The sequence below is a fragment of the Blastomyces gilchristii genome (genome assembly GCF_000003855.2).
Source record: "Blastomyces gilchristii SLH14081 genomic scaffold supercont1.11, whole genome shotgun sequence".
Lineage (NCBI taxonomy): Eukaryota > Fungi > Ascomycota > Eurotiomycetes > Onygenales > Ajellomycetaceae > Blastomyces > Blastomyces gilchristii.
Genome location: NW_003101672.1, coordinates 1,311,332 through 1,334,940, shown reverse-complemented (window position 1 = coordinate 1,334,940; position 23,609 = coordinate 1,311,332). Strand labels below are relative to the sequence as shown.

Genomic DNA, 23,609 nt, shown 5'->3' with positions numbered 1-23,609 from the left:
GAATTACTCTTGTTGTTATAGATGTACGGCTTTTTTCTCCCCTTGTACTCCTGTGATGTATTAGGATTATAATGTAATAATAATACTTGACGCTTTAAAATGTAAAATGTGATATAAATTTAGTATTTCCATTTCTATGCTACCCTTCAAAGTAGTTTAGCCCTGCGGCTGCATGAGGTGGAAGATGGTTTATTGATAGCTTATTTGTTAATTGGGGTATTAGTTGCTCTGTAACATACGGATATAACTAGATATATACAATCATTTAACTGCAAGCCTAAAAGTCTAGCGGAGTCTTTTAGCCGTTTAATTTTATGTAGCCCTGAAGAGATGACCCCAAACAGGGAAACACAACTAGTAGAATCGAAATGCGAATGAGTAGCTATAGACCCGTTGGCAAGAGGAGCGCAGGCCCGACGAAAATGGGCCAGGGGCTGGGAATAAATAAGTAGTGACATGGAGAAAACTGGGATTAAAAATGATAGTGAAAATATTACAGGGGTGGGAAAAGGAAATCCCGACCTCTATCAGTTTATTAGGAATAATAATATTATGGAGGTCCTTCTTCTACGCATTTGAATAAAAATAAAACATATAGCGCTCAACAAAACAGAGCCGCTGCTCGAATTTATGTTTCTATGACCCCAGCTCTGCACAATAGCTAGGAAAGGAATTTAAAAGGCAAAACAAAAAAAGAAGCGCTCGATCCACATCCAACCCATCTAGATCATACCTGTATTTGCCCGCCGTAGTTTCGCAAAAATACTTTCATCCCCCTAGAAAGCTGGCTATTAATAAATATGTATAAGAGGGAATAAAAAAACAAGAAAGATCTTACGAATGTATGTCCGCCGAAAATGAACTTCTAGAGAATGGGGCAAAAGGGAAAAGGAAAAAAACCGAAGGGGCTATAAGATTGAAAGGACGAAGGAAAAGAGATACGAACGAGGGAAAACTAAGAGGGGAATATGAGAGGAGAAGGAAATAGGAACAAGAAAATGTCGGATGGACTAGACGGGACAAAATTAGAATGTAAATAGAACCGAAAGGCGTGCGAGGATGAAGGGAAGTAGAGGCCTATATTAGATAGGCCGAACAAATCAGGAGAAAAGGGTTTTTAAATTTAAAAACAAGTTTTCAACGTATAATAGAAAGCCAATTTGCGGGCCACGGGAAAAGGGATATCCACAAGAAAAACAGCAAGGTGCAAAATGACCAAGAGTAAAATAAATAAAGCCATTTTGTACGAAGGTTTGAGAGATATTAAAAAAATATGGGAAGAAAGACGAAGGGATGAAAAAGTAAACGAAAGGGAAGAGAAAAGAAAAAGAAGAGACAAAATATTAAACGATGGGGCGAAACAAAACCCTCATCACGTCTATCCTTCCCCATCAGGGTCCAAAGAGTGCGTCCTATATAGGCCTCCGCCATTCATATTACGACTTAAATTTGGAGTGGATGGTATCCGGCGCGCAAGTCTTAGCGATTTGACCGGCATCGGGGTACCGATAGATCTGCTTTGTTTGACATGATTCTGTACGTGCGAATGAGAATTTCCGTTGACCTGGATGCGCTTCGACCGCTCACCTAGTGCTCGCACGGTGAGATCAAGTTCCCTTTCCAGCTCTGTCGCGGCATGTAGGTGATCCGTGGAGCCGTTTAATTTCTTTCTGTACGCTCTCAATGTCCTGCAGACCTGCTCCGTGGACATGTTTAGACTGCCGAATTCGCTAGTATGTGCAGGTGAAGGGGTAGAGGGGTTGTTGATGGTATTGCCATTAGATTTTGTGCGAGAGCGAAGATCGTAAGAGGGACGCCGTAGGCTGCTGTTACTTTTTTTTACTGATAGGGTTTTGGAGGGTTGGGGTTTGGGACTTGGCGGGGATGGAGAGCGCCTGCTCTTGTAGTCGGGCATCATGACGCTTGATCGACGAGGTGGGGGAAGTGGAGGAGTGGAGATGGTAGGCGAGTTGTACCCGATCTTGGATATTGATGGGCTAATTGTATATCGGGATGTCTTCTTTCGGACTCGTGGTGGCGATTGCTCTCTGACCGGCGTAGGGCTTGAGGAGTAGCCATCAAGACGTTGATAACCCGCAAGTTCAGTTTTTGAGAGAATTCGACGCAGTGGCGGCTTAACGGCGGTCAGTTCCTTTGCTGGAGTGACGTCTTCTGCGCGAACTGGTGCAATCTGTTGGGTTTCCTGCACAGGTTGTTGTTGCAGGATGGAAAGGTTCCAAATCATAATTATACCATCAAGACCTGTACTAATTAGAGTTTTCTTTCCTTTTGCATTGGTATCCTCTGACTTCGTTTCGAGTAGTACGATATCACTGACACCTTCAGTGTGGCCAAATTCTCGCGTTAAGAGTACGTCCTTTTCGAAGTCATAAACTCGAATTGACTTGTCTGTCGTTGACACTCCAACAAGAAGCGGTGGACTTTGTTCTGGGATCTCGCAGTTTGCCATTAATGAACTGACCACGACCGTGTCATTCGTTTCCGGGTCTGAAGCTTTAAATGAATGGATCTGTCTTCCAGATGGGATATCGAATCTATGGATGTGCCTATCTATAGTGGATAAAATAAGTGTATCCTCTCCATCAGGATAAAGGGCCATTGACACTGGTGAAGCCTTCAGAGTGAGAACTCTCGACAAGCTGAACGCTATCGTAGTATCCCCATCGGTTTCACGGGTCATGCGATCTCGAACTATGACAGTGCGATCGGAAGAACATGACAGTAACCTTTCACCGTCATTCAGCAATAGGAGGCGTCCAACAGCGCCAACATGTTCGTCCATTGTCTGTATCAAGTCGAGGGAGTTGTGGGCGATTTTAAAAAGTTGAACCATCCTATCACGGCCGCAAGTTGCGACCATGATCACTCCAGCATTATTTGCTTGGACGGCAATGTCTGTAACTTCACCGCCATGGGCTCTAACCTCATTGGTGCATTCCCATGGGTCTCCGGTGATTAACCTGGTATATGACGTGAGCAAAACGGAGAATGATACTAAAATTTTGCTTCGCGAAATTGAAATGATAACCCACCTTATTACACCATATTTATCACCAGAAATAAACGTTCTCATATCCGCTGTGGTTCGTAAAATTTTCAACTCATTTTTATCATCATCATTGCCGGGTAATTGCTCCAGATCTACTTTCCTCGTCGCACGACATCTGCCCTGAAGGCTCCAGAAATTGACAGTTCCGCCTGATGACCAGGTGAAAAAGTCTGCTTCGTGCGGGTTGGAGGACTTGAGAAGTCCAATACCAAGTACTGCATCTCGATGTGCTGGCATGGATGTTTCCACTAGGGTCTCGACATTATCCTCGCCTACCCTGTCGAGTGGGCAAACGCGTATTGCGCGAGTGGAATCTACCGTGACCATATGAGTGGAGAATATACCCATCGAGATGATCGCCGGCATTTTCGTCTTTGGAGTAGACGAGAGTCGTTCGTCATAGTCCGGGTATGTTGGTGATTGGGAGATCAATGATTTCAATTCCACAATCGAAGATCTTTGTATTATCCGGCCACGGCCACCAAGCCAAACCATTCCAGACTCATGGTCTACAGCAATGGAGCTAATACCAAAAGCCACGCTTTTGACGAAGTGTAACTTTTGCTGTGTCCTCGTGTCATCAAGAATACAAACCATGCCGCTATCGGAGCAAACAATTGCTTCACTGTCTGAGATGCTTGCAACGCAGGTGAATGTACAGTCACCCAAGGTGCCTAGAAGACAGTTTCTTCCGGCAAGTGCTTTTGGCGAGGAACTCGAGGGAGAAGGCACCGGGGCATCGAGAGTGAATCGCTGCTGTTTGGATGGTGAGTTAGGCCTAGGGTCTGTCAATCGCCAGACCTTAACGTGTCGTATCCCAACACTACAGGGGCCAAATGTTAGTCGGACTGCGCTCAAGGAGAGATATATATCACCTCTCCACGTACGTTATTAAACTATTTCCCATCCAGCATATATCCCTAACGAATGAGGTGCATTTGTTTGTCGAGTGTAGCTTCGCCGCGCCATTCTTCAAGTTCACGCTCCAGATGAACAAAAATCCGTCATTAATATCACCGAGCGTAGCCAAATATTGCGAGGTGGGACTGAATGCGAGGCTACGAATGCCAAACGAGTGATCCATCATTATCGAAAGAGGGATATCAAGTGGAGAGTCCTTGGCGGTTGAGAATATTAAAACCCGAGGGGAATACCCAGTCTACGCTGTGTTAGTGGGGCTTTGATGGGCTTTCTCCGTTGTAGGCAGAGGGAAGTGCAACATGCCTCTCCTACTGCTAAAAACCTGCCATTTGGGCTTATCGAAACACATGTAATGGCTTTTATCCTTTCTCGCGAAGTCCATGTTCGCGAGCTGGTATTCTCACCCCATTCTGAGTTTGGAGAGTTCGCATACGGCGCTCCGTTTATAGTCGACGCTCTACCCGTCGGTTGAAGCGACCTCGTTCGCGTATCTGGCGTAGTGGGAGGTGTCGATGTATTATAGAATGACTGGATAGGATTAACGGGAGATGCGGTAGGCCGTGCGCGAAAGAAACGCTGCGAGATGTTTAGGTCCTCATCTATCTCTGCCAGAATCGTCGCTGAACCTGCACACAGCGCAAATGATTTCGTAGGCTCGTGGAAGGAGAAGCCATTCGGGTTTGAGGTAGTTGTTCCGATCACAGTCTGCAAGGATAATGTCGAGTAATGAGGGGGTCTGTGAGGTGGTCTTGCTGCCGGTTTTAGGATTGGAGACTTCGCTGGCGTGAGCTTTAGAGACGCTCCAAGAACGCTTGGAGGCCTAATTTTTGAACCTAGTATATGATTGTTATTGTTATTGGTATTGGTATTATTTGCGATGGACTGTTCCATGGCTAAGAGCAGGTGGTGGAGCTCGTTGCTGGACGTATCCAAACAATTGCGGCCTTGTTTTCATCGCAGAGTGCGGCGGCATGGGTTTCTTCGAAGCTCTAGAGCTCTAGAGCTTGCCCGCATATGAGATGTTAAATCTCTTGCAGGCAGAGCGATCTTGGTTAACGGAAGCGAGTATGCATGCAAATTGGGACTCCTATACAGATATGAAATAGGGTGTTATCTTCTTTGTTGGGAGTGAACTGACGTATGCGAGCGAGAGTAGCTGGGAAGCCTCGGATTGTTGGGAAGTGAAGATGCCGGCTTTAACGAGCGACTCGAAGAAGATATAGACTCGAACGTAAGTAGCTCTCGAGGGATCGCGTATCCCCTGCGGCGAGAGTGAGACTGCTTGGTGGTGGTGGTATATGTTGTGGGCGTCAACAAACTGAGCTACCCTTGGATGTTCTGCACTATCTCTAGGGACGGCCCGTATTGGTATTACAAGATCCGTTTATCTTACAGGGGTATCTTGGCGTACTTTTGACCTACCAACTTGTTCTACTCGGGTACCATTTGGATCGAAAATTACCCAATAAAAAGTTGTATACACAGCCAGTTGTCGTTGATTGGAGGGGAAATGCAAGATAATCCTACGGAGTACAAATTATGGAAGATGTACATACATCAATCGTTACAGATATTGGTTATCCAGTAAGGAAGACACAAGTTGGGCAAAATATACATTGAATAAGATCAGGTATACAAATATGTTTGAAGAGTACCCCATCTTGTTTCCAGCTTCGGTCTCCCAAAATTGTCAGGTAGTGGGTGAGGACGATCGGAGATTATAAGAATGGTTTAGGAAAGATAGGAATGCAAAACAAGGGAAAGAGCACATAAATAGAACAAGAAAATATCTATTTGTTTTTCTCAGTTACCCCATAGGGAGAAATTATTTTACAAGGTGTCAGTGAGGGCTTTGTTCAGCTTAGCAAGCTTGGAGGAGACGCTGAGATCAATGGTTCTTTCGCCAACTTCGACAATCAGACCACCCACAATGTCAGAATTGATCTGTGAGAAGAAAATTAGTATATGTTGAAGAAGAATAGATGGCAATGCCAATCTTCCTCAAGAAATAGAACACATAATCCTGGATTCACATACCTTTGTAACAACCTTAAGCTTCTTGCCTTGGCTATATTCAGACTTGGCAATGGCTGCCTCGAGGCGCTGAACAGTCTTCGCGTCGAGTTTCTAATTTTGATTAAGCAAAGGTCGAATTAGATAACAGTTCATCTTCTCAGGCAACAACCCTGCTAGGGCCGCCGTCATTTTCAAGGGGCACCCGATCGATATCCATCAATCCAAAAAGCCGATTCCACGAAATTCGCCATACCTGAGCACTGGTGATCACCAATTCAGTCTCGCCATTGTGGGCGCTCATCAAAGCAGCGAACTTCTCACAAACACCCTGCAAGAGACCAAGTCTATTGTTCTCGGCCAAGGTAGCAAGGAAGTTTTTCATGATATTGTCCTTTCCTGGGCCGCCGGCAACTCGTTGCAGTTCCTGGATGATCTGAGATTTATCGGATGCATCGAGGGCGGGCGTGCTGAGGATGGCAGGCAATTTGGCATCGGTTTTGAAAACCTCTGCCAAAGTTGCGACGGCTTTCGCGGTTTGATCGAGACTGGATGACTTGGCTGATGCGGTATACTGTAATTCATCCGAGAGAACAAAACAAGGTCCGAATTTGTTAGTTTTCAAAATATTTAAAATGGGGAATACTCCAATTGCTCCTCGCGGCGCAGTCGGCACGAGGAAGGGATTATTTCAATGCGCACCAGAGCATTAGCATAAGTGCCATCGACACCGAAGAGAGCGATAGGAGGTTTCACGCTCGCTGTGGCCGTGGCGTAGGTCCTCACACCATCGAGAGCGGCAGCCCGGGGAATAGAGGAGAATTGGTGGGCGGTCGCCCGGAGGGTGGATTGGGCTACTCTGGGGGACAACATTGTAGCGGGAAGTCTCTATGAGACCAAGAAGAAAAATTGCACAAGGTGGAGGGGTTGAGAGAGGGTGTGGGGTATTGCAATTGCTGCTGGAGGCCACAGTTCGGGGATGGAATTGATGTTCGACTGGATATAGCCACAAACGGTAGTCGTTAAACATCACGTGACCATGAAAATCAACTGGTGGTTTTAAGTACGATATGATATAGTATTTGTCATAGTGACTCTCAGCTCTCGGGATGACGTAGAGCCATGTTGAAAAATGGTCTGGGAGTAAAACATAATGCATAATATCATAGATTCTAAAAGGATTGCTTGTTGCAGTAACATACACCCCAGCCACGAACGCCAGCTCCCATGCTATTAGGAGAGAAGAGAACCCAAAGACTCCGACATCCTTTTAGAGTAACATAATTCCCTGCCCTCGTACTCTGATAAAAGAACCAAGAAAAATATACCGCTCCTATCAATATCAACGCAATATCTTTTTAATCCACGCGTCCTTCTAGTCGCTGCGAAGCATACTTTCCACCAGGTCACCTAGCGGGCCCCAGAAGTCCTTCCCACTAGCCAGGTTGTGTTCCTCCACGAAGAGCACGTAATGTTTGAAACTGGTGTTAAGATGTGGCTCGAGGCCCAAATGTACAATCACCGGATAATGATGACAGTATATATGCGCATAAACTCGGTAGAGGCGTTTGAACAGTTGGCGCAAAAGACTAGTAAAAGTTTTCGGGAAAGGGACACCTAGTTTTATCCAATGGACCTATTAGTCTCACAGCTTTTCCCTTATTTCTTGGGCTAGCCATAGACAAAATGAGAATGGAAAACTAACCAATTCGACTGGGAAACATTTGCTCATTGTCAATGTTGCTCTGCACCCAAGCCATCAAATGCTCAACATATTGTGGGGCCGACATTTTCGTAGGCCGTTTGTAATTCTCCGAATCTTGCCACAAGTACTCAAATCTACCATCCCGTCAGCTTGCTGGCAACTTATGTATGCAGGAGGTGTATGTTTTCATCACTGACTCGTCTGTAGCCTTCATTTCAGGGCATGACTGCGGGGAACAAAATTCCGTAATTGATCCGTAAAGCAGGTTGATCTGGTTATAAAAGTCCACAACTGCGGCAGTTAGCAAGCATGTTTCGCGTCCCTTGCCTTCTTTCCCATCAAAGCATTCCCATACCATTCACTGCAAGCCACTCATTCAAGTCTTCGCCGTCTGGAAGTTTCACCGCCTTTCTTAGACTCCCGCTTCCGAGAGTAGCCTCTGCGAACTGCCTCAGTTGGTAGTTGGTTGTTCCCTTATGCGACGTTCTCGGCCTAAACTGCCCCTTTGATCGCGCATTGCTAGAAGAAATGAACGAAGTTACTAGTTAGCAGAGATGGTCCGTAGTGTACTTATGGGTAGGTAGCAGTGATCATGGCCGCTTTGGACGCTAGATCCAATCCATGAAATCCTGGAGACTGTCTCGACTGGGTACCGACATGGTTGTTATGAAAGACGCCATGAAGAACTCTGTAGTCTGGCTATCTCTTCACTGCGGGGGCAAGCTTGGTAAAACACTATCTGTCTGGCACAGATTCCGTTGGAGCAGTCTGATATCGGGCACTCCACGCTCTAAACTTTTGGAGGGTATATTCAATAATAAGACAAGACAAAACAAATATAGCAAACTGGAATGCACCGTGAGCTTCTTGCGCGAATCGCGACAAGGGTGAGGACTGACTTGCCCGCCTTTTAGCGCCGCGCCAGGTGGGCGGTGGTTGCCCAGGCGACTAAGTTACCTCTAACGTAATCAACCACCATGAATCATGTTGGAGCTACTACACAAGCCTCTTGGAGGATAACGTTGTTGTGTTGTAATCTAACTACGCGAGTTACACTAAATGAATAGGTTGGGGTGGCACGTGACTAGGGTAGGTGTAGTAATCACCAACACCCCCCCTTGCTACACCGTGGCCTATAAGCCGCCACCCGGGGCCTCCCCCATCCTCAAATCTTTCGAAAATGCAATAATAATTAATTACATCAATCGGACCCTGATTTCCTTATTAGGAAAGGCGTCCGTACGGTAATAACCATAAAAATCAAGAAATACATGCAAAATTCACTGATTCACTGTATCATCATTACCATTCAATCATTCCTTTCTGATCTCTTTCAAACCAATCCTTTTGACAAAATCTTCAAACGCAGGCTTCGCCAGTGGCTTGGTGAGCCCGTCAGCTATGTTCGCTGTAGAACCAACATGTTCCATCATGATTTCCCCTTTTTCAACCAAATCGCGGAGAATATGATATCTAATCTCGATGTGGCGCGACCTTCGCGTTAAGGATTCTCCCTTTGCTAGATCAATTGCTCCCTTATTGTCAACTCATAGGTGTGAGCATATTTTCACTTTTCCATCATCCATCAACCCGGCATCATACAACAGGTTGCATCATCTGTTATACCCAACCAATAACTTGCACCCCCCCTAGTGGGGGTGTCATTCCCGTCGAAAAGTGTTTTTCCACCCCCTGCCAGATCGATGAAGAATCTCATTGCCGGCTTGACAGCTCGTGTCATAGGTGTGAAGGTTGGACATGTCATTTTTGCCTGGACACGGACTTTGCAGAATGGTAAAGCTCGTTGGCCAATAATTCTCATCCCTAGGTGTGGGTCTGCCGCCATTTTTGCAATATCCGCGGGATTTAGGTGTCCTAGCTTTTGATGCCATTGCATCATCGTAAGTTCGGATCAAGTCTCTGTATGTAACCGGCCTTTCCATCTCATAGATATCATTCTCATTTAATCTTGCTGTAAATGAGAACATGCGGTCGGGAGACATAATCAACATAGCATGATTATTCCCATATGTCAACTGCTTATAGGTATAACCCTGACGTACAAGCTTACCCATACTCATGAGGTTCACTTCTAACTTCGGGACATAGCAGACATCATTTAACAGCATATCCGCCCCTTCCACTGGAATCTTCGTATCTTCTATAGCTGCAGCAGGGACCACCGTTCCGTCTGCCATTTCCAACATCACTTTCACCTTCTGAGGTTTTGCCACGACAAGATCCCTGTGGGGTGTGGCGTGGGCGCCCGATCCAGAGTCTAGGATCCAGGTATCTTTTCCTGTCTGGCCACTCGCATAGGCCTTTTCCTTGATGCAAAATACTTGCTCCATGACATTGTGAACAGGAGCAGCACCCGTATTCTCCGCATCCTTGTCTTTATCCTTGTCCTTACCGCGGCTAGTAGGGCGTTTTTCAGGAAATTTCAACCAGCAATCTGTTTGAATGTGGCCAATCTTCTGACAATGGTAACATGTTTTGGTAGCATTATTACCCTTCCTATCCAGCTTGGTGAAATCTTTGTCCTTGTCCTCAGAGACCTTCTCCTTCTCCTTATCTTGAGCATTATTTGCAGGGGTCTTTCCATCGGAGGTGGGAGGTTCGCCAGTAGCTGGCAATCGTAGAAGAATATCTCGACACAATCCCATGAAATCATCTTCAAGTGTTCTAGCATTCTCATCCTTCTCTATTGCATCCATTCGATTCTTTATAAAAGATGACCAACCTTTACTAACCCCTGTAAGAAGTCTGTCAAAAAACATGAAATCTTCGACATTATATCCCAATCGGATATAATCAGTCCTGATTGCGATTAAACATTCGATAAATGCGCGATCAGAACCCTTTGATTTTGACATCATCTCAATCAATTCTTGGAACAGGCGAGTTCTGCGGACAGCAGGCCTCTCAGCGAAATTATCCTCTATGACAGACCATAGAGAATAAGCAGATAGTTGGGACTCCTTGGGTATAATAAAGTGGGATTTGGCCTGCGGGGCAATCGCAGACCACATGTAGTTGTATAGCCAGATATTCCATTCTGACCAAAAACGTTGCATATCCATGCTGGCATCCTCATCAGGATTAACCTGCTTGTCATTAAGAATGTCATCCATTTCAGATTGCCTTGCTGCAAGCAGGATCTCTTCTTTCCACATAGGATAATTTGCAGAGCCAGTGAGTACAACAGGCTTCTTTATAGGCCTTACTTGATCCCTGAATTCATTAAGGATCTTCACCAATGCAGATGTCCTACCCTTCCGTTGAAGATAGTTCATCAAATCTGCACTGAGCTCTTCATTTTCACCCCTGCCTGCCTTCATTCGCTCAACTTCATGCTGGAGTCTTGCAATTTCTAGTCTCATGCGAGTCTCCTCACTCACAGAGCTATTGTCATTCCGGCCACTTGGGCCCCCCGCATTGCCTGACATCTCACTGATGCCTTCAACCGGGTCTTCATATACGTTGGACTCATCAGACTGTTCCTCTGCGATGGTTTCGTCCGGCTCAAACACCCCAGGGGCAGTCACTTTTCGGTTCATTGCAGGTGTTGGTAAGCCCACACCCAATCCTTCTTGTGCTTCAGGCGTTTGTGGATTTCTTCTCCTACGCGTTGGCACGTAATCCTTCGTTAAGTCAGGCTTTCCCCCGGATCTTAGATTAACCATGGGTTCAATCACTCATAAAAAACATCTAGGCACGTGTAACGATACGTGGAGACGTAGTTGGCACGTTATTTCAGCGGTTTTCGTTAGCTTAATGAGGGCTACATTGTGGGATGGTTAATCTGTTGTATTCGTGTAGGAAGAGCTAGCTATATATATTACATATGAGATCACGTGTAGGCGGAGCGGTCGCTACGGCAACGCCACTAGGGTGGATGCTACACCCCCCCTCGCATCACCATGCGAGATCACAAACACCATAATAAAGAATCAATCATCTCTTGCAGATCTAGCTATGCCATTCTCAAATCCATCCAAATCATGCTACCTGCATTGAGTTTGTGTATTCTGTCCCTCTTCACCTGTAAAACCTAGTAAATCAAGGAATCAATGAAATGCAATTGCACTCAAGAGTTTAGTCAATTCATCTGCTATCATTTCTTCAGTTGAGATGTAATCAATTGAGATTATATCATTGTTCAACTGGCTGTGAGTGTAATGAAATTGAGTGTTAATATACTTACTTCTCACAGTGATTACAGTCACTGTGACAAGATCAATCACTTTCTTATTATCTGTCTTGATTGACAGAGAGTCTTCTGTTTCAATGAAGCTCAGATTCATTATCATACTTCTCAATCATGTTACTTTATATACAGTATCACTCAACATCATATATTCAGCCTCATTAGAGCTTAAGAATACACAGAATTGCTTACTCAATTATCATAAAATCAGTGTATTTCTCAATTTGAAGATATAATCAGATGTAGATTTACAATCATCATTTAACAGACTGACTCAATTGAAATCTGTATATTCAATCAGTATATATATCACATTCAGAAATTCATTCTCAGATCTCTTATTATCATTCTTCACATAGAATATATCAATCTTACATATTTCTTTCAAATATTGAATAACATGTAATAGAGTTTTTCACATCTTAAAGATAAGAGCAGTGTTCTTCTATGTCAGTAGAGATGCTGCACAGGTGATATTCAGCTGCAGCTTAACAGCTAAGTATTACAGATATTTAATATTATACTGAAATCATCACTTTGTAAAATCACTTTTCTTTTCAGAGATAGAGAAGTCATCTAGACATAGATTCTCATTCATAAGTGTACAGACAGCAGTTATATCATCTAGATGAAAATCTTCTATCAATTCATTAATATAATATTGAAGTGTTAATTTAATTTCACTCTTTATATGTTTCACTTTCATTTCTAGATATTTTATAAGTTTCTTTAAGTCTTTGATCTCTAGTTTTTACTGTAAAATATTAATAAGTTAATCAGCATTCTTCAGAGTATTTACAAAGATATAAAGATCATCAATATATATAATTATATACAGGTATTTTTAAGCTGAATGCTTTCAAAGAGCAGAGTCATAAGAACTCAGACTGAAGTCATTTTCTCACAGTATAGCTGTCAAGTAGTTATATTATATTTTAACAGCTGAATTCAATTCATATAGAGATTCTTCAACTGCACAGATAAGTATACACTGAGTTTCTTATTCAAAGTCTGTAAGTTATCTTATATAGACTGTTTTCTCTAATCTATTATATAGATATATCATTACTATATTCACTTACTGTAGAATTCAATCACACTTTGTAGTAATTATAAACATCATTCAATTTATTATATCTATAATCACAGAGATATAAGTCTTCTAATGAGTGTCTTTCTTCAATTAGTTATTATATATAACTTATTGAGATTTTTATAATATATCATTCTTATCAGTATTGAGATCATTAGAGTGATTCTTTTCAATGAATACTCAGTGATCAGATATCACTGATTCATTATATAAGATATCAGAATGTGAAATAAGTGTTCAGATCTTGTATCTCTCAAGATCAGATATTTCATATTGTATTAATTTCTTTTAATAATCTCTCACTATCTCTGATCTACTTATAGCATTTTTATATGATTTTAGAAGAGAATTAGTAATGAGAATAAAAGTATAAGCTGTAAATATCTTTATCAGCTGTATTCAATCTGTACTTATCAATTCAGAAATATTAAAATCCTTCATTAAATAGATAATAGAAACAGTGTCAGTTACTGCAGTTGTAGTAGTTATAGTAATCTTCAGTATTTCTTACACTTTTACAGGGAAAATCACATCACTTGTATTAATAATTTTATCTGTTATAGAACTTCATAAGTGATAGATTGAATATCTGTGAAATTCAATAAGCTTATATAAATTAATCTGTGTGAATAACTTATTTAACAGCTTCTGTGATTCATGAAGATGAGTAAAAACATCAGTTTCAAACTTATAGAAATGTGTGATCTGCAGCAGAATGTTTATCAATATTGAAAAAGAAATTGTATAAAAGCTATGAACAGCTTCTTTACTATCATCATCTACAACTGCAGATCAATACTTTTCATTATATAGAACTGTAGACATGAGTGTATTATTTATAATTAAAATAACTATTTTCAGAATGTCTGTTCAGAATTTCTTCAGAATCTTCTTACTGATAAGAACTGCTCTGATGCAGGTTATAATCATACATATTTCATGCTCAGACACATCATCTTAGTATGATAATTAAGAAGTAGTTGATTTTTATACTGTGTCATGATTGATGAACAATGCTGTAATCTTTATAAATCTGAATATATTATTAATATCAGTTCTGATATATACTGATGCAGTAAAACCTAGATTCTTCATGAATTGAACTCAGTGTATATAATAATTATAAGCTTGATTCTTGATGTGTAAGAAATAGATTCATTTATATCTGATCATATCATCTGTGATTAACATGTAATATTTATTACTCTGCTGTGATTCAATAGAGTAATCTATAGACTCACTTAACATTCATCTGTCATCTGTAAGATTAATATAAATCTGCTTCATTGAGTATACTGTCTGTGATATGAGAGTGATTGAGTATTTACATATCATACTCACTTTAATGCAGATGTTATAAAAGAAATTAATCTTAATATCTTTGATATAGATACTAGATAGTGAATTCTTTGTCAATACTATAATAGCTCTTATATGTATATATCTCAGATTAATATATCACTCTGCAAGTGTTTTCACAGTTGTAGATAATTCTTGATATTGAGATTGATTAACAGTGAGATTATTATTACTAATAGTAGTCATGACTTTAGCATAGTTATTATTATATATATATAATTTCACTGTGAAGTAGACTGCTTTAGACTTATAATATATATTAACTTCTGACATTCTTTCAACTATTTTATAAATTGAGTTTTAAGATGTATAGATTGCAGTGAATATCACTTCACTTAATACTTTAATAATGAAATAGAATGAGGTGTTTGAGCTTAAAAGCTTATATTAAAAATTCTGATTCTTCAACCTGATGAATGATAATAGATTGACTGTGAGATTGAGAATATAATAAATATTATGAACAGTGATATTTTCTTTTTCAGATTTTAGAAGAAGATCACTGATCTCTTTAATATAACTGTAATCTTCATTCACTGTGTAAATCTTCATATTATCATTATACATCTTCTGCTGAATGAGAAACTGCTTTTCATCTGTTATATGAAAACTTACACATGTGTCAAGAAATCAAGATTTGCTTATTATATCAATAGTTACTGAAAAAGCAATTACTGTGTTAACAGCTACAGATTATGAGATCATAAGATCAGAGAATTCCTTCTTCTTATTATCTTTATTCTTCTTTTTACTCTTACACTTATCATGTCTGCTGATACTAGTATTATTACTATTATTCTTCTCAGATGTAATGATATATTTCTTATTTAACTCATATCACTGTTCAGTAGCAAGTTCTGAATACAGATATCAATAGATGTTTTTTCAGTGTTATCTTGAACTGTATATCTCACATTTGAAACTGTGTATAAATAATGTAGAGAGAGTTATAATAGTTGTATTAACTTACTAAGACTTAGAATTTTCATTCTTAAACTTACTTATATAATTTATCAACTGTTTTATGAGATTATTAATATCAATGTTGTGTATAGAGTTCTGATCAGATATATAGAAATTATTTAAATATATTTTAATAAAAGACTTTTGATGCTTCTTCAAATTAATAAGAAAGAGATTATAATAGAAGTCTTCTAAGTTATTTATCAATTTCTTATAATATGTAACTAGATAATGAAATCTTCTCTAAAATACTAGATAATTGTTATCTCTGATATATAAGATAATGAATTCTTTCACAATATTCATACATTTCTCTGTAAGTGAGACAGTATATTCAACTCTAATTCTTTCTTATAGTGCAGCTGTATTATCTGGCTCAAGAGTTTCAATAATTATATATACAGATTTTAATAAGAACTGTAACATACATTGATACAGTACTTTAATATAAATACTTCATTTTTCAGCACTTAATATGTCTTGACTGATGTCTTCTGAACAGATATATTAATTCTTTGTAAGAATATTAAATCTGTTAATAACTTCAGTATCTGCAAGAATTTCTGTATATCAGATCTCATAGTTATTATTATTAAATATAATTACAGTTTTGATATTCATGACTTTTTGAACATTCTTTTGATATCTGTAGATCTCAGATTTGAAATCATCTACTGCAGAGATAACTACTTAATATATACTCATTCTGTCACAGAATGTTATCAGATTATTGAATATTATTAATATTATATTATCTAAACTCATTCTAGATATGATACTTGTGTGTCACACTTCTATACACATTGCTTATAAGCTTGAGATATTATTATCTGATTCATGATCTACTCTGCTGTTTATAGATGACTTCATAATCTCTTCTATAACTTCTGTGTATTATATAGTATCTATTTTCTCTGATTCTTTGTTGATAGATGTCTGAGTGTGAGAATGTAAATGTAAAGTTCTTCTTCTATCACTCTGTGACATAGACATATCACTCATCAGTCAAAGAAGAGTTGAATGAAGAAATTGAAAAGAAAAAAAACATGTTATATTATACTGAAGAGTTCTGCTATTTCAATCACTGATTAAGCAGATACACTTGTAATATGCAATGTAAATATAGTAAAAGAATTCTCCTATTCAGAATGAACACATTCAATGCTTACACAGGTGTTTTTAAATAAAAGTAAAAAAAATGTAATCCTTTGTAAAAATGTGCTATTCAGGCTATAATCTGTGGAATAGTTAATCTGTTGTATTCATGTAGGAAGAGCTAGCTATATATATTACATATGAGATCATGTGTAGGCGGAGCGGTCGCTACGGCAACGCCACTAGGGCGGATGCTACATACATAACCTCTTGGAGGATAACGTTGTTGTGTTGTAATCTAACTACGCGAGTTACACTAAATGAATAGGTTGGGGTGGCACGTGACTAGGGTAGGTGTAGTAATCACCAACAAAGCCCTAACCCACGTGACCCACACACATATATTTAGCTTTCACTAGCTACTAGTTAGATAACAACAACCAATCACATTCAACCTCTCTCACAGGTTATGAAGCCCTTGCACTTCTATGAAGTGTTATAACCATGCAATAATCATACAATAAGCTTTTCAAATAGCTGCTTCTTTCATTCAAATACCTCATATCAAATGCCTGTCAATACGAGATCAACCAATCATGAAGAAACCCCAGAGAATCAAACTACTGCACCTGAATCCTTTCCAACCCCAATAACCGCGAGAAAACCACCACACAATAACAATAATCAAGATAACAACAATATGGCTGATGAAGCTGCTGCCTTGAGGCGACATATTGCCCAGATGAATGAAGAACTACACCAGATGAGAGCTTCTAGCAATCCTACTGCTACAGCTACTGTCAATGATGGCAATGATCTAAGCCCTGATCTTGCTGCTTACCTTCAGAATCAAGGGGATACCCCTGCACTGAGCAGAGTCCTCCAAGAATTCCGCGAACACATCAAATACCTTCAAAAACCAGGTCTTCTCAAATCAACATCTGATTACTCCATTTGGAAGGAAGAGATCCTGCTTGTTGTCAAGCAATCTCATACAGAAGATATCCTCACTAGCAAGCCCTTGAAGAATGCCTCTAAGGATATGAAACGATTCTGGGAGGAATGCAACTCCTGGCTATACAATTTTGTATGGTCTTCTGTTTCTATTGAAGCCAAATCTCTTTTTACTATACTTCAAGATTCCCTGAGTTCTGCTGCTCTATGGAATGCCATAGCAGCATTCTTTTCAGAACAGGTGGAAATCTGCAGAGCCCTCCTGTTCAAGGAATTCAATGATATCAGTGCAACTGCCACCTATGATGGCTCCAACCACTTGTTCATAGAACACCTACTTGCAATCCGCGTTGAGTATATCCACCTTGAATATGCTAATATCCCCAACTTCATATTCTTTGACAAGCTTCTCAACGGCCTCACCAAGAAGTGGTCAACCTTTATCAGAGATTGCATGAACTATGCAGCAAAGGATGATAATGTCACATCACTAGAAGATGATTTCCTTGATCTCTACAGAGATATACTACTCCGCCTGCCGTTGGATGACAAAAATGCCAGAGATGACACAAAGAATGCCAAAGACACCATCAAGAAGGATAAGGATAATAAGAAGAACAACAAGAAGTGCACTCACTGCAAGCAGGATGACCATGAAGAGCCTTACTGCTGGTTCACACACCCTGAAAAGCGTCCTGTTGATTGGAAGGATAGAACAAAGAATAATAATGAAAGCTCAGCGCCTACATACACCACTGTTGAGCATGTCTACTAAAATGATAACCATGATACCGATAACCATGATACCCGGGCTGTTGAATGCCCATATGATAACCCAGGATAAAGATGATACCCCATGATAACCATGATAACCCACGATAACCAGGCCACCGAGTGTGCCTATATGATAACCATGATAACCCACGATAACCAGGCCACCGAGTGTGCCTATATGATAACCACAATAACCCATGATAACCAGGCCACCGAGTGTGCCTATATGATAACCACGATAACCCACGATAACCAGGCCACCGAGTGTGCCTATATGATAACCACGATAACCCATGATAACCAGGCCACCGAGTGTGCCTATATGATAACCACGATAACAATAACAATAAAATGACAAAAATATGAGAAATGAGACCCCGCAGTGTTCAGATGACTGGGGGGGTAATACAGATACAGGAAGGACGGATTTGAGTGTTTTTTCTTGCATATTCGCGTGTATTTGCATGTATGGAGCTAGTCCTTATGAGAAAACTAGACTCTACTTTGTGTAATTAATTATTATTGCAGATTTGAATGATTTGGGCGCTTTTGGCTGCGTGGGTTAACTGGCCTGCGTAGCATGGGGGGGTGTTGGAGCTACTACACAAGCCCTAACCCACGTGACCCACACACATATATTTAGCTTTCACTAGCTACTAGTTAGATAACAACAACCAACCACATTCAACCTCTCTCACAAATCACTCCTAATTACGGAGTAGATAGCTATCAATACAACCTTCAACTATTCTACAATAAAAGGCCATGTAGCAGCTAGCCTCTTGTAATCTCAATAAACTAACTCTAAGAACACCTTCATCAAATAAATTAATTAATAAATAAATTAAAAAAAAAGAAAAAGAAAAAATTAAGAAAAAGAAAAAATTGAGAAAAAAAGGTTGAAAATAAGTATGAAATCCTAGCACCGTGCGTTCGCCCTTGTATATCTTCATGACACCTAAAAGTTAAACTACAATTCAATAAAGACTCAAAAGTTAACCGTCCTTTTCTAGATCGGAACACCTTGCAGCTCCTCCCCGGCGGGCTCCTGAACGCTGCCTCCATACACAGTCAACGGAATCACAACCTCGAATGATTCGCAGGATATACTTTCCAACGAGGCCAAGACTGTGCCTCTATCATCCCGTTCCACCTTCTCCAACAGGTTGATTCCGGACGCCCCGATTTCATCATCATCAAGCGCGCTGCAGGTCACGAATTCGAAGCGAAGCTCCCATTCTAGATTTACTCCTGAGGTGATAATAGTCGGCGTTGCGGAGACAGGAATCGAGGGCGTAAATACCACCCTTGTAGCGAATAATGTGTTTTCAAAGCAGCTGGCATGAATCTTTCGTGTCGCGCGCGTAATGCTTGCGTTGGAGCGGAGGGCAATCGTCGGGCTCACCTTCTCGGTCGTTTCCAGGGAGCCTCGCAACGAGTAACAAGGTAATGCAGAACCCGAGAAATCTATTGTGGCAATGACCGTTTCTCCTAGCCGATGAGCCGGTCGGTTCAATATTATGACTGCAATCCGTCGTCCGTTGCGGGTTATCTCAAACCTATTGGCACTTCGGTCCGAAGTCGAGGATTGATTACTTCGCAAAATGGCCAACTCGATTGCATCTTTACAGGAAAATTGTCCTGTGGGGGAGAAAAGACTGAGGCGAGGATCTATCGCGGAGGTTGTTGAGCTGAATGATTCGGGCCTAACACGGCGATCCAAAATCTCATCGACGTAAGATAGAAACCCTGAAGCCGAATTCCATGATTTTGCGCTGATACTCTTTTCCTTGGCAGGGCGCGTAGGGACGTTTTCGACCTTTTGCACACGAGCTTCATCTCGAAGCAACACGTATGGTCTCATCAAGTCGTGGCCTAGAACACCTCCTTGGGCTTAAATAATTTTGTAAGCAATAGTCAATAAGTGTATCTCATGCATTGCAAATAATAGACCGCACTCACCGTCAACTCCACTGAGGACTCGGAAGGGAACGTTTATTCGATGAACTTTCTGGGGTTCTTTTGGGTTTATCGCCCGTTGTGTGCCAATCACCAAATTATAAGAAATCTTGATTGCTTTCCCCTTATGGCTCGCTGGTAAGCCCCTGGGCAAGGTAAATGCAAAGGAAAATGTCTTCTCCTCGCCGGGATTCAACCGCAAGTCCACAAACAGGAGAGACTGCGGCGTGGAAAGCAGGGGAATGGCCTGGGAGGAGGCAACACCCCTCATGTCTCTTAATCCATCGAGTTCGCTACTGGAGAGTAATGTAGATAGCGAATCGCTCAAATTATTCCATCCTCCAAGCGTTCCCCAAAACCCATTCCGGGCCTTCTCAGCTTTGTGAGGAACATCGCTTCGCGCTGGATTACCCACAACACCCTTGCGTTTCACTTCTTCGAATAGAGCCTGATTTATTAACGACCCGTCAACGGTAAATGAGGCGCTAATTTGGGCGTATCCCATGAGCAGTGTCTGGGAATTGTTTTTACTAAGTTTTCCAACAGCTTCCATGTTGGAATAATGCCGTCTATGCCGGATCGGCAGTTGGGATTTATTTGCAGGATATGTCACATACTCTGACTCGAGTGTCTCGGTTGAATTGTTGCTCATAGGATAGAACTCTCCACTGCTTCGCGTGCTTCCATTCATGCTAGAGGTGGAGAGGATTTTCGTAGCAGGAGCCAACCGAGTAGGCGGTTCTAGGATAGGACCATCCTTTGTATTTAAGGTGCGCGGAGCGGTGGAGACAGGCGAAGCATTTGTGCTAGGTAGGGTATCACTGGGTGTTGGAGGGGCCTGTGGAAACTTAAAATCAGTTGGGAGGGGAGGTGGGCGCCGTCCCGGATCCCGCTGAATTGGGTTTGATATTGATGGAGGCTGTGTGGGCAGCCGACTTCGCTCCGGACCGCTGTTATGGTTTGGTATCGACAAATTTGGCGTTGAGTCGTTTGGTGAAATGCGGTAGTGTGATGGGCGTGAAGCTATCAGTTGTTGTTAGTATAAACCGAACTTACTTTCTATCCCAAGTAGGAGAAAATTACCAGGATGAGGGCTCTCCCCATATAGCTCATTCCTTTTTGAAAACACCTGAAAGCTTGCAGATCTGGAATGGGCATTCCCCATCCTCTGGTTAACAGCGGGCGCCCCCTGTTTTTCTGGTTCTAGGGATATGATAGAAACAGATCTTTTGTGTCTATGTCCTGGGCTTTGTACACCATTGTTATTCGCGGTAGTCGGCGGCGGGAAACTGTGGCTTAGGGAGAGCGGGGAGCTCATAGATGCCGCCGTACGATGGAACTTGTCGAAACCATGCTGTCGATTCCGGGGGCTTGCGGCTGCCGAACGTCGATTATTGAAAGAAAACGGGTTCAAGGATTTCGCAGGTGAATAGTTTCCTCCACTAACAACTCCATTCATCGGGCGCGAGCCTCTTCTGGTGTGCCTCTGATATGCGCAGAGATCTGTGTTGGAGTCGCCTGGGGTAACATTCTTGAAGGTGATGGTGCAGTCGACATCCTCTCCTGCGAATATCGTTTGCTCTTTCCATCGCACAAACACCTGGATGTCTGACTGCATGACGAGGGCGGCATATATCACGGCATCGGCAGGTCGTTATTCGTTAAGCTCCACTATGGATCGGAAATGGGAGAGGGGGCTGTCGGGGATTAAACGAGTAGTATGATGTAGGGTGGCTACGAGAGGGGGCATGCTGTCGTAGCTGACAGTGAGGAACAATTCAAGGATATGTAAGCAGACATTATAGTAGGAGCAGGCCGTTAGCACCTATTGTAAATATTATCATGTTAAATTGGTAAGGAGGATGCCAAAGACAAACCGAGTGCGGTCTTTGTCTGGTACAACTACATCAGTTGCTCAGTTGGGGAAGAGGCGTTTACCGCGGAAGTGTGGCTGACGCGCTTAGCGCCCAGCTATGGCGCACAAGCTCCAGTTCTTGAAGTGTAGTTGTTCAACTTGCCATCAACAACTGCATGGGTGTATTCGTTTTAAAATCTTCAATTATATATTACAACAATGGGATATGGTATCGTACAATATACGTCTCAGGCATATTTATCCTGGTTTTGGGGGCATTTCTCAACCCAGCTAACATCAACCTACAAATGAACTCCGTAGTACGCCATGCTCCAAAAAATATTAACCAGCTATGTCACTTTGAGCCGACGGTGCGGCGCTTTTTTTCAAGGACTTTAGTATCTGAAACATCAGCAAAGCTTGGCCTGTGCGGTCGAACCCCAATTTCCGACAGCTGGTTCCAAATTCGTTTCCGGCGTTTTTCCCACCGTTCCCGCCGTTCTGCAGCAACCTCCGGAGTCGGTTGCCATTTGCTTTTTAAGATGCGCCGAATTGCTTCTGGAGACACCTTGAATTCCTGTGCGAGGGCAGGGGTCGAATATATGTTTGGGTCCTGTTGGTGTAAATGTCGGATAGTATCGAGGGTATCTGGGTGAAGGCGCTTTCGCGGATTCCATCCCTCAGGGAACTTCTTCTTTAAAGCTTGTTTCTGTATTTGCCAAGGTTCTAGTTCCCGAGGCTTCTCTGGTTTTTCCCGTTTCTGTGTTGTAGATTTTGAACTGCGAGGGACATTTGATTTTTTAGAACGGGAGGTCTTGCTAGTTGATTTAGAATCGGAATTAATATCTCCGCGATCGGATTTGAGCCCCTGTTCGTCAGTTCCAGGAGGTTTGTTGGCGGTTGACAAGTAGCTGGGCGATGACTGCTCAGACGTTTCTGGTAATGGCGAAAGTATAGGACGAGATTTGCTAAAATAGCGGCATGAAGGAGGTTGCCAAATTTTGGCCGGGGAGTGAATCGTCGTACTTCGTCGACACGAGGTGGTCAAACCGCATTTTTCGTACGTTGCAGGAAGGAGAGGGTGGGCACCCAAGAAGCATTTTAGCAACCCTGATGCGACAGATGCAGAGTGTAATGGGGATGACTTCAACATTGTTTTATTGTAGTCAAACAGGATGCGCGTTTCGTCTGGGTGGTTGCTGAGCAGAACTTTCATATCGACTTGGGATGCACGTGGTATGTATTTCATGACACAGATAGAATACAATCTAGACCAGAAATAGTATAGTTTCAAAATCATATATATCACGTGATCTATGTATATCGCGGTAGATGATAGACATCCCACAGGTTATAAGCCCAGTTGCTTTTGAACGCTACTTTTACGTGTTCTAAAAAGGCGAGCCACGTTTCATATCGAAGATAGGTTCAAATCTACGTTTAATTCTCTGGAAAGAGAACGCTCCTTCGGGGCAGAAGATCGCGTTTACGTAGTAGGTCCTGCAAAAAAAGGGCTATGGCATTGGTCGCTCGAATAAACGACAGCATCCGCAGGCGATCTTAGATCCTTTCGTAAATCACTACTCTACTCTCATTTTATATATATATATATATATATATAATTTGTTTCCCCCTGGA

The 23,609-nt window shown here is 41.7% G+C and overlaps 8 protein-coding genes across 9 annotated transcripts; 2 read left to right on the top strand and 6 right to left on the bottom strand.

Moving 5' to 3' along the window:
• Positions 1 to 119: 119 nt before the first annotated feature.
• BDBG_05585 (WD repeat protein) lies at positions 120 to 5,343 on the bottom strand. The gene is made up of 4 exons (XM_031722226.1): positions 4,295 to 5,343; positions 3,958 to 4,229; positions 3,054 to 3,893; positions 120 to 2,981 (listed from the first exon to the last, which is right to left on the bottom strand). The coding sequence occupies exons 1-4, from the start codon at positions 4,880 to 4,882 to the stop codon at positions 1,379 to 1,381; spliced, it is 3,303 nt and encodes a 1,100-aa protein (XP_031579060.1). The 5' UTR covers positions 4,883 to 5,343; the 3' UTR covers positions 120 to 1,378.
• A 93-nt stretch (positions 5,344 to 5,436) lies between these two features.
• Positions 5,437 to 7,028, bottom strand: BDBG_05584 (ATP synthase F1, delta subunit). Its single transcript, XM_002624030.2, has 4 exons — positions 6,707 to 7,028; positions 6,261 to 6,578; positions 6,029 to 6,118; positions 5,437 to 5,935 (listed from the first exon to the last, which is right to left on the bottom strand). Exons 1-4 carry the CDS (start codon positions 6,875 to 6,877, stop codon positions 5,822 to 5,824), a joined length of 693 nt encoding a protein of 230 aa, XP_002624076.1. The 5' UTR covers positions 6,878 to 7,028; the 3' UTR covers positions 5,437 to 5,821.
• A 10-nt stretch (positions 7,029 to 7,038) lies between these two features.
• On the bottom strand, positions 7,039 to 8,667 carry BDBG_05583 (maintenance-ploidy protein mob1). Its single transcript, XM_002624029.2, has 5 exons — positions 8,367 to 8,667; positions 8,065 to 8,228; positions 7,907 to 8,000; positions 7,710 to 7,843; positions 7,039 to 7,621 (listed from the first exon to the last, which is right to left on the bottom strand). The coding sequence occupies exons 1-5, from the start codon at positions 8,387 to 8,389 to the stop codon at positions 7,380 to 7,382; spliced, it is 657 nt and encodes a 218-aa protein (XP_002624075.1). The 5' UTR covers positions 8,390 to 8,667; the 3' UTR covers positions 7,039 to 7,379.
• A 628-nt stretch (positions 8,668 to 9,295) lies between these two features.
• Positions 9,296 to 11,499, bottom strand: BDBG_05582. Of its 2 annotated transcripts, XM_031722225.1 has the most exons (2): positions 9,562 to 11,499; positions 9,296 to 9,480 (listed from the first exon to the last, which is right to left on the bottom strand). In XM_031722225.1, exons 1-2 carry the CDS (start codon positions 11,393 to 11,395, stop codon positions 9,371 to 9,373), a joined length of 1,944 nt encoding a protein of 647 aa, XP_031579059.1. In that variant the 5' UTR covers positions 11,396 to 11,499; the 3' UTR covers positions 9,296 to 9,370. The 2 variants fall into 2 exon arrangements, with proteins under 2 accessions (XP_031579059.1, XP_002624074.1); XM_002624028.2 differs by having other exon boundaries at positions 9,312 to 11,499.
• A 5,386-nt stretch (positions 11,500 to 16,885) lies between these two features.
• BDBG_17285 (uncharacterized protein) lies at positions 16,886 to 18,158 on the top strand (the record flags this gene model as incomplete). The annotated part of the gene is made up of 1 exon (XM_031725042.1): positions 16,886 to 18,158. Exon 1 carries the CDS (start codon positions 16,998 to 17,000, stop codon positions 18,156 to 18,158), a length of 1,161 nt encoding a protein of 386 aa, XP_031579058.1. The 5' UTR covers positions 16,886 to 16,997.
• Positions 18,159 to 18,167: 9 nt separating this feature from the next.
• On the top strand, positions 18,168 to 18,832 carry BDBG_17284 (uncharacterized protein). Its single transcript, XM_031725041.1, has one exon. The coding sequence runs from the start codon at positions 18,240 to 18,242 to the stop codon at positions 18,510 to 18,512; it is 273 nt and encodes a 90-aa protein (XP_031579057.1). The 5' UTR covers positions 18,168 to 18,239; the 3' UTR covers positions 18,513 to 18,832.
• A 178-nt stretch (positions 18,833 to 19,010) lies between these two features.
• On the bottom strand, positions 19,011 to 22,008 carry BDBG_05581 (intracellular protein transporter). The gene is made up of 3 exons (XM_031722224.1): positions 21,200 to 22,008; positions 20,120 to 21,139; positions 19,011 to 20,050 (listed from the first exon to the last, which is right to left on the bottom strand). The coding sequence occupies exons 1-3, from the start codon at positions 21,732 to 21,734 to the stop codon at positions 19,167 to 19,169; spliced, it is 2,439 nt and encodes an 812-aa protein (XP_031579056.1). The 5' UTR covers positions 21,735 to 22,008; the 3' UTR covers positions 19,011 to 19,166.
• A 47-nt stretch (positions 22,009 to 22,055) lies between these two features.
• Positions 22,056 to 23,187, bottom strand: BDBG_05580 (mitochondrion organization and biogenesis protein; the record flags this gene model as incomplete). The annotated part of the gene is made up of 1 exon (XM_002624026.2): positions 22,056 to 23,187. The coding sequence occupies one exon, from the start codon at positions 23,185 to 23,187 to the stop codon at positions 22,327 to 22,329; it is 861 nt and encodes a 286-aa protein (XP_002624072.2). The 3' UTR covers positions 22,056 to 22,326.
• Between the last annotated feature and the right edge of the window lie 422 nt (positions 23,188 to 23,609).

Excerpts from the sequence above, each read along its gene's own strand:
- BDBG_05584 (XM_002624030.2), bottom strand. The coding sequence starts at position 6,877 with ATGTTGTCCCCCAGAGTAGCCCAATCCACCCTCCGGGCGACCGCCCAC. Across the intron at positions 6,579-6,706 it reads GCACTTATGCTAATGCTCTG|TATACCGCATCAGCCAAGTC; the intron begins GTGCGCATTGAA and ends GATGAATTACAG. Across the intron at positions 5,936-6,028 it reads AGCTTAAGGTTGTTACAAAG|ATCAATTCTGACATTGTGGG; the intron begins GTATGTGAATCC and ends TTCTTCTCACAG.
- BDBG_05582 (XM_002624028.2), bottom strand. The coding sequence starts at position 11,395 with ATGGTTAATCTAAGATCCGGGGGAAAGCCTGACTTAACGAAGGATTAC.
- BDBG_17284 (XM_031725041.1), top strand. The coding sequence starts at position 18,240 with ATGATAACCATGATAACCCACGATAACCAGGCCACCGAGTGTGCCTAT.
- BDBG_05585 (XM_031722226.1), bottom strand. The coding sequence starts at position 4,882 with ATGGAACAGTCCATCGCAAATAATACCAATACCAATAACAATAACAAT. Across the intron at positions 3,894-3,957 it reads ATGGGAAATAGTTTAATAAC|TGTTGGGATACGACACGTTA; the intron begins GTACGTGGAGAG and ends TGGCCCCTGTAG. Across the intron at positions 2,982-3,053 it reads GATAAATATGGTGTAATAAG|GTTAATCACCGGAGACCCAT; the intron begins GTGGGTTATCAT and ends GTCATATACCAG.
- BDBG_05583 (XM_002624029.2), bottom strand. The coding sequence starts at position 8,389 with ATGGCGTCTTTCATAACAACCAT. Across the intron at positions 8,229-8,366 it reads GCGTCTTTCATAACAACCAT|CAATGCGCGATCAAAGGGGC; the intron begins GTCGGTACCCAG and ends CATTTCTTCTAG. Across the intron at positions 7,844-7,906 it reads GAAATGAAGGCTACAGACGA|ATTTGAGTACTTGTGGCAAG; the intron begins GTCAGTGATGAA and ends ACGGGATGGTAG.
- BDBG_05581 (XM_031722224.1), bottom strand. The coding sequence starts at position 21,734 with ATGCAGTCAGACATCCAGGTGTTTGTGCGATGGAAAGAGCAAACGATA. Across the intron at positions 21,140-21,199 it reads TGGGGAGAGCCCTCATCCTG|CTTCACGCCCATCACACTAC; the intron begins GTAATTTTCTCC and ends AACAACTGATAG. Across the intron at positions 20,051-20,119 it reads AGTCCTCAGTGGAGTTGACG|CCCAAGGAGGTGTTCTAGGC; the intron begins GTGAGTGCGGTC and ends AAATTATTTAAG.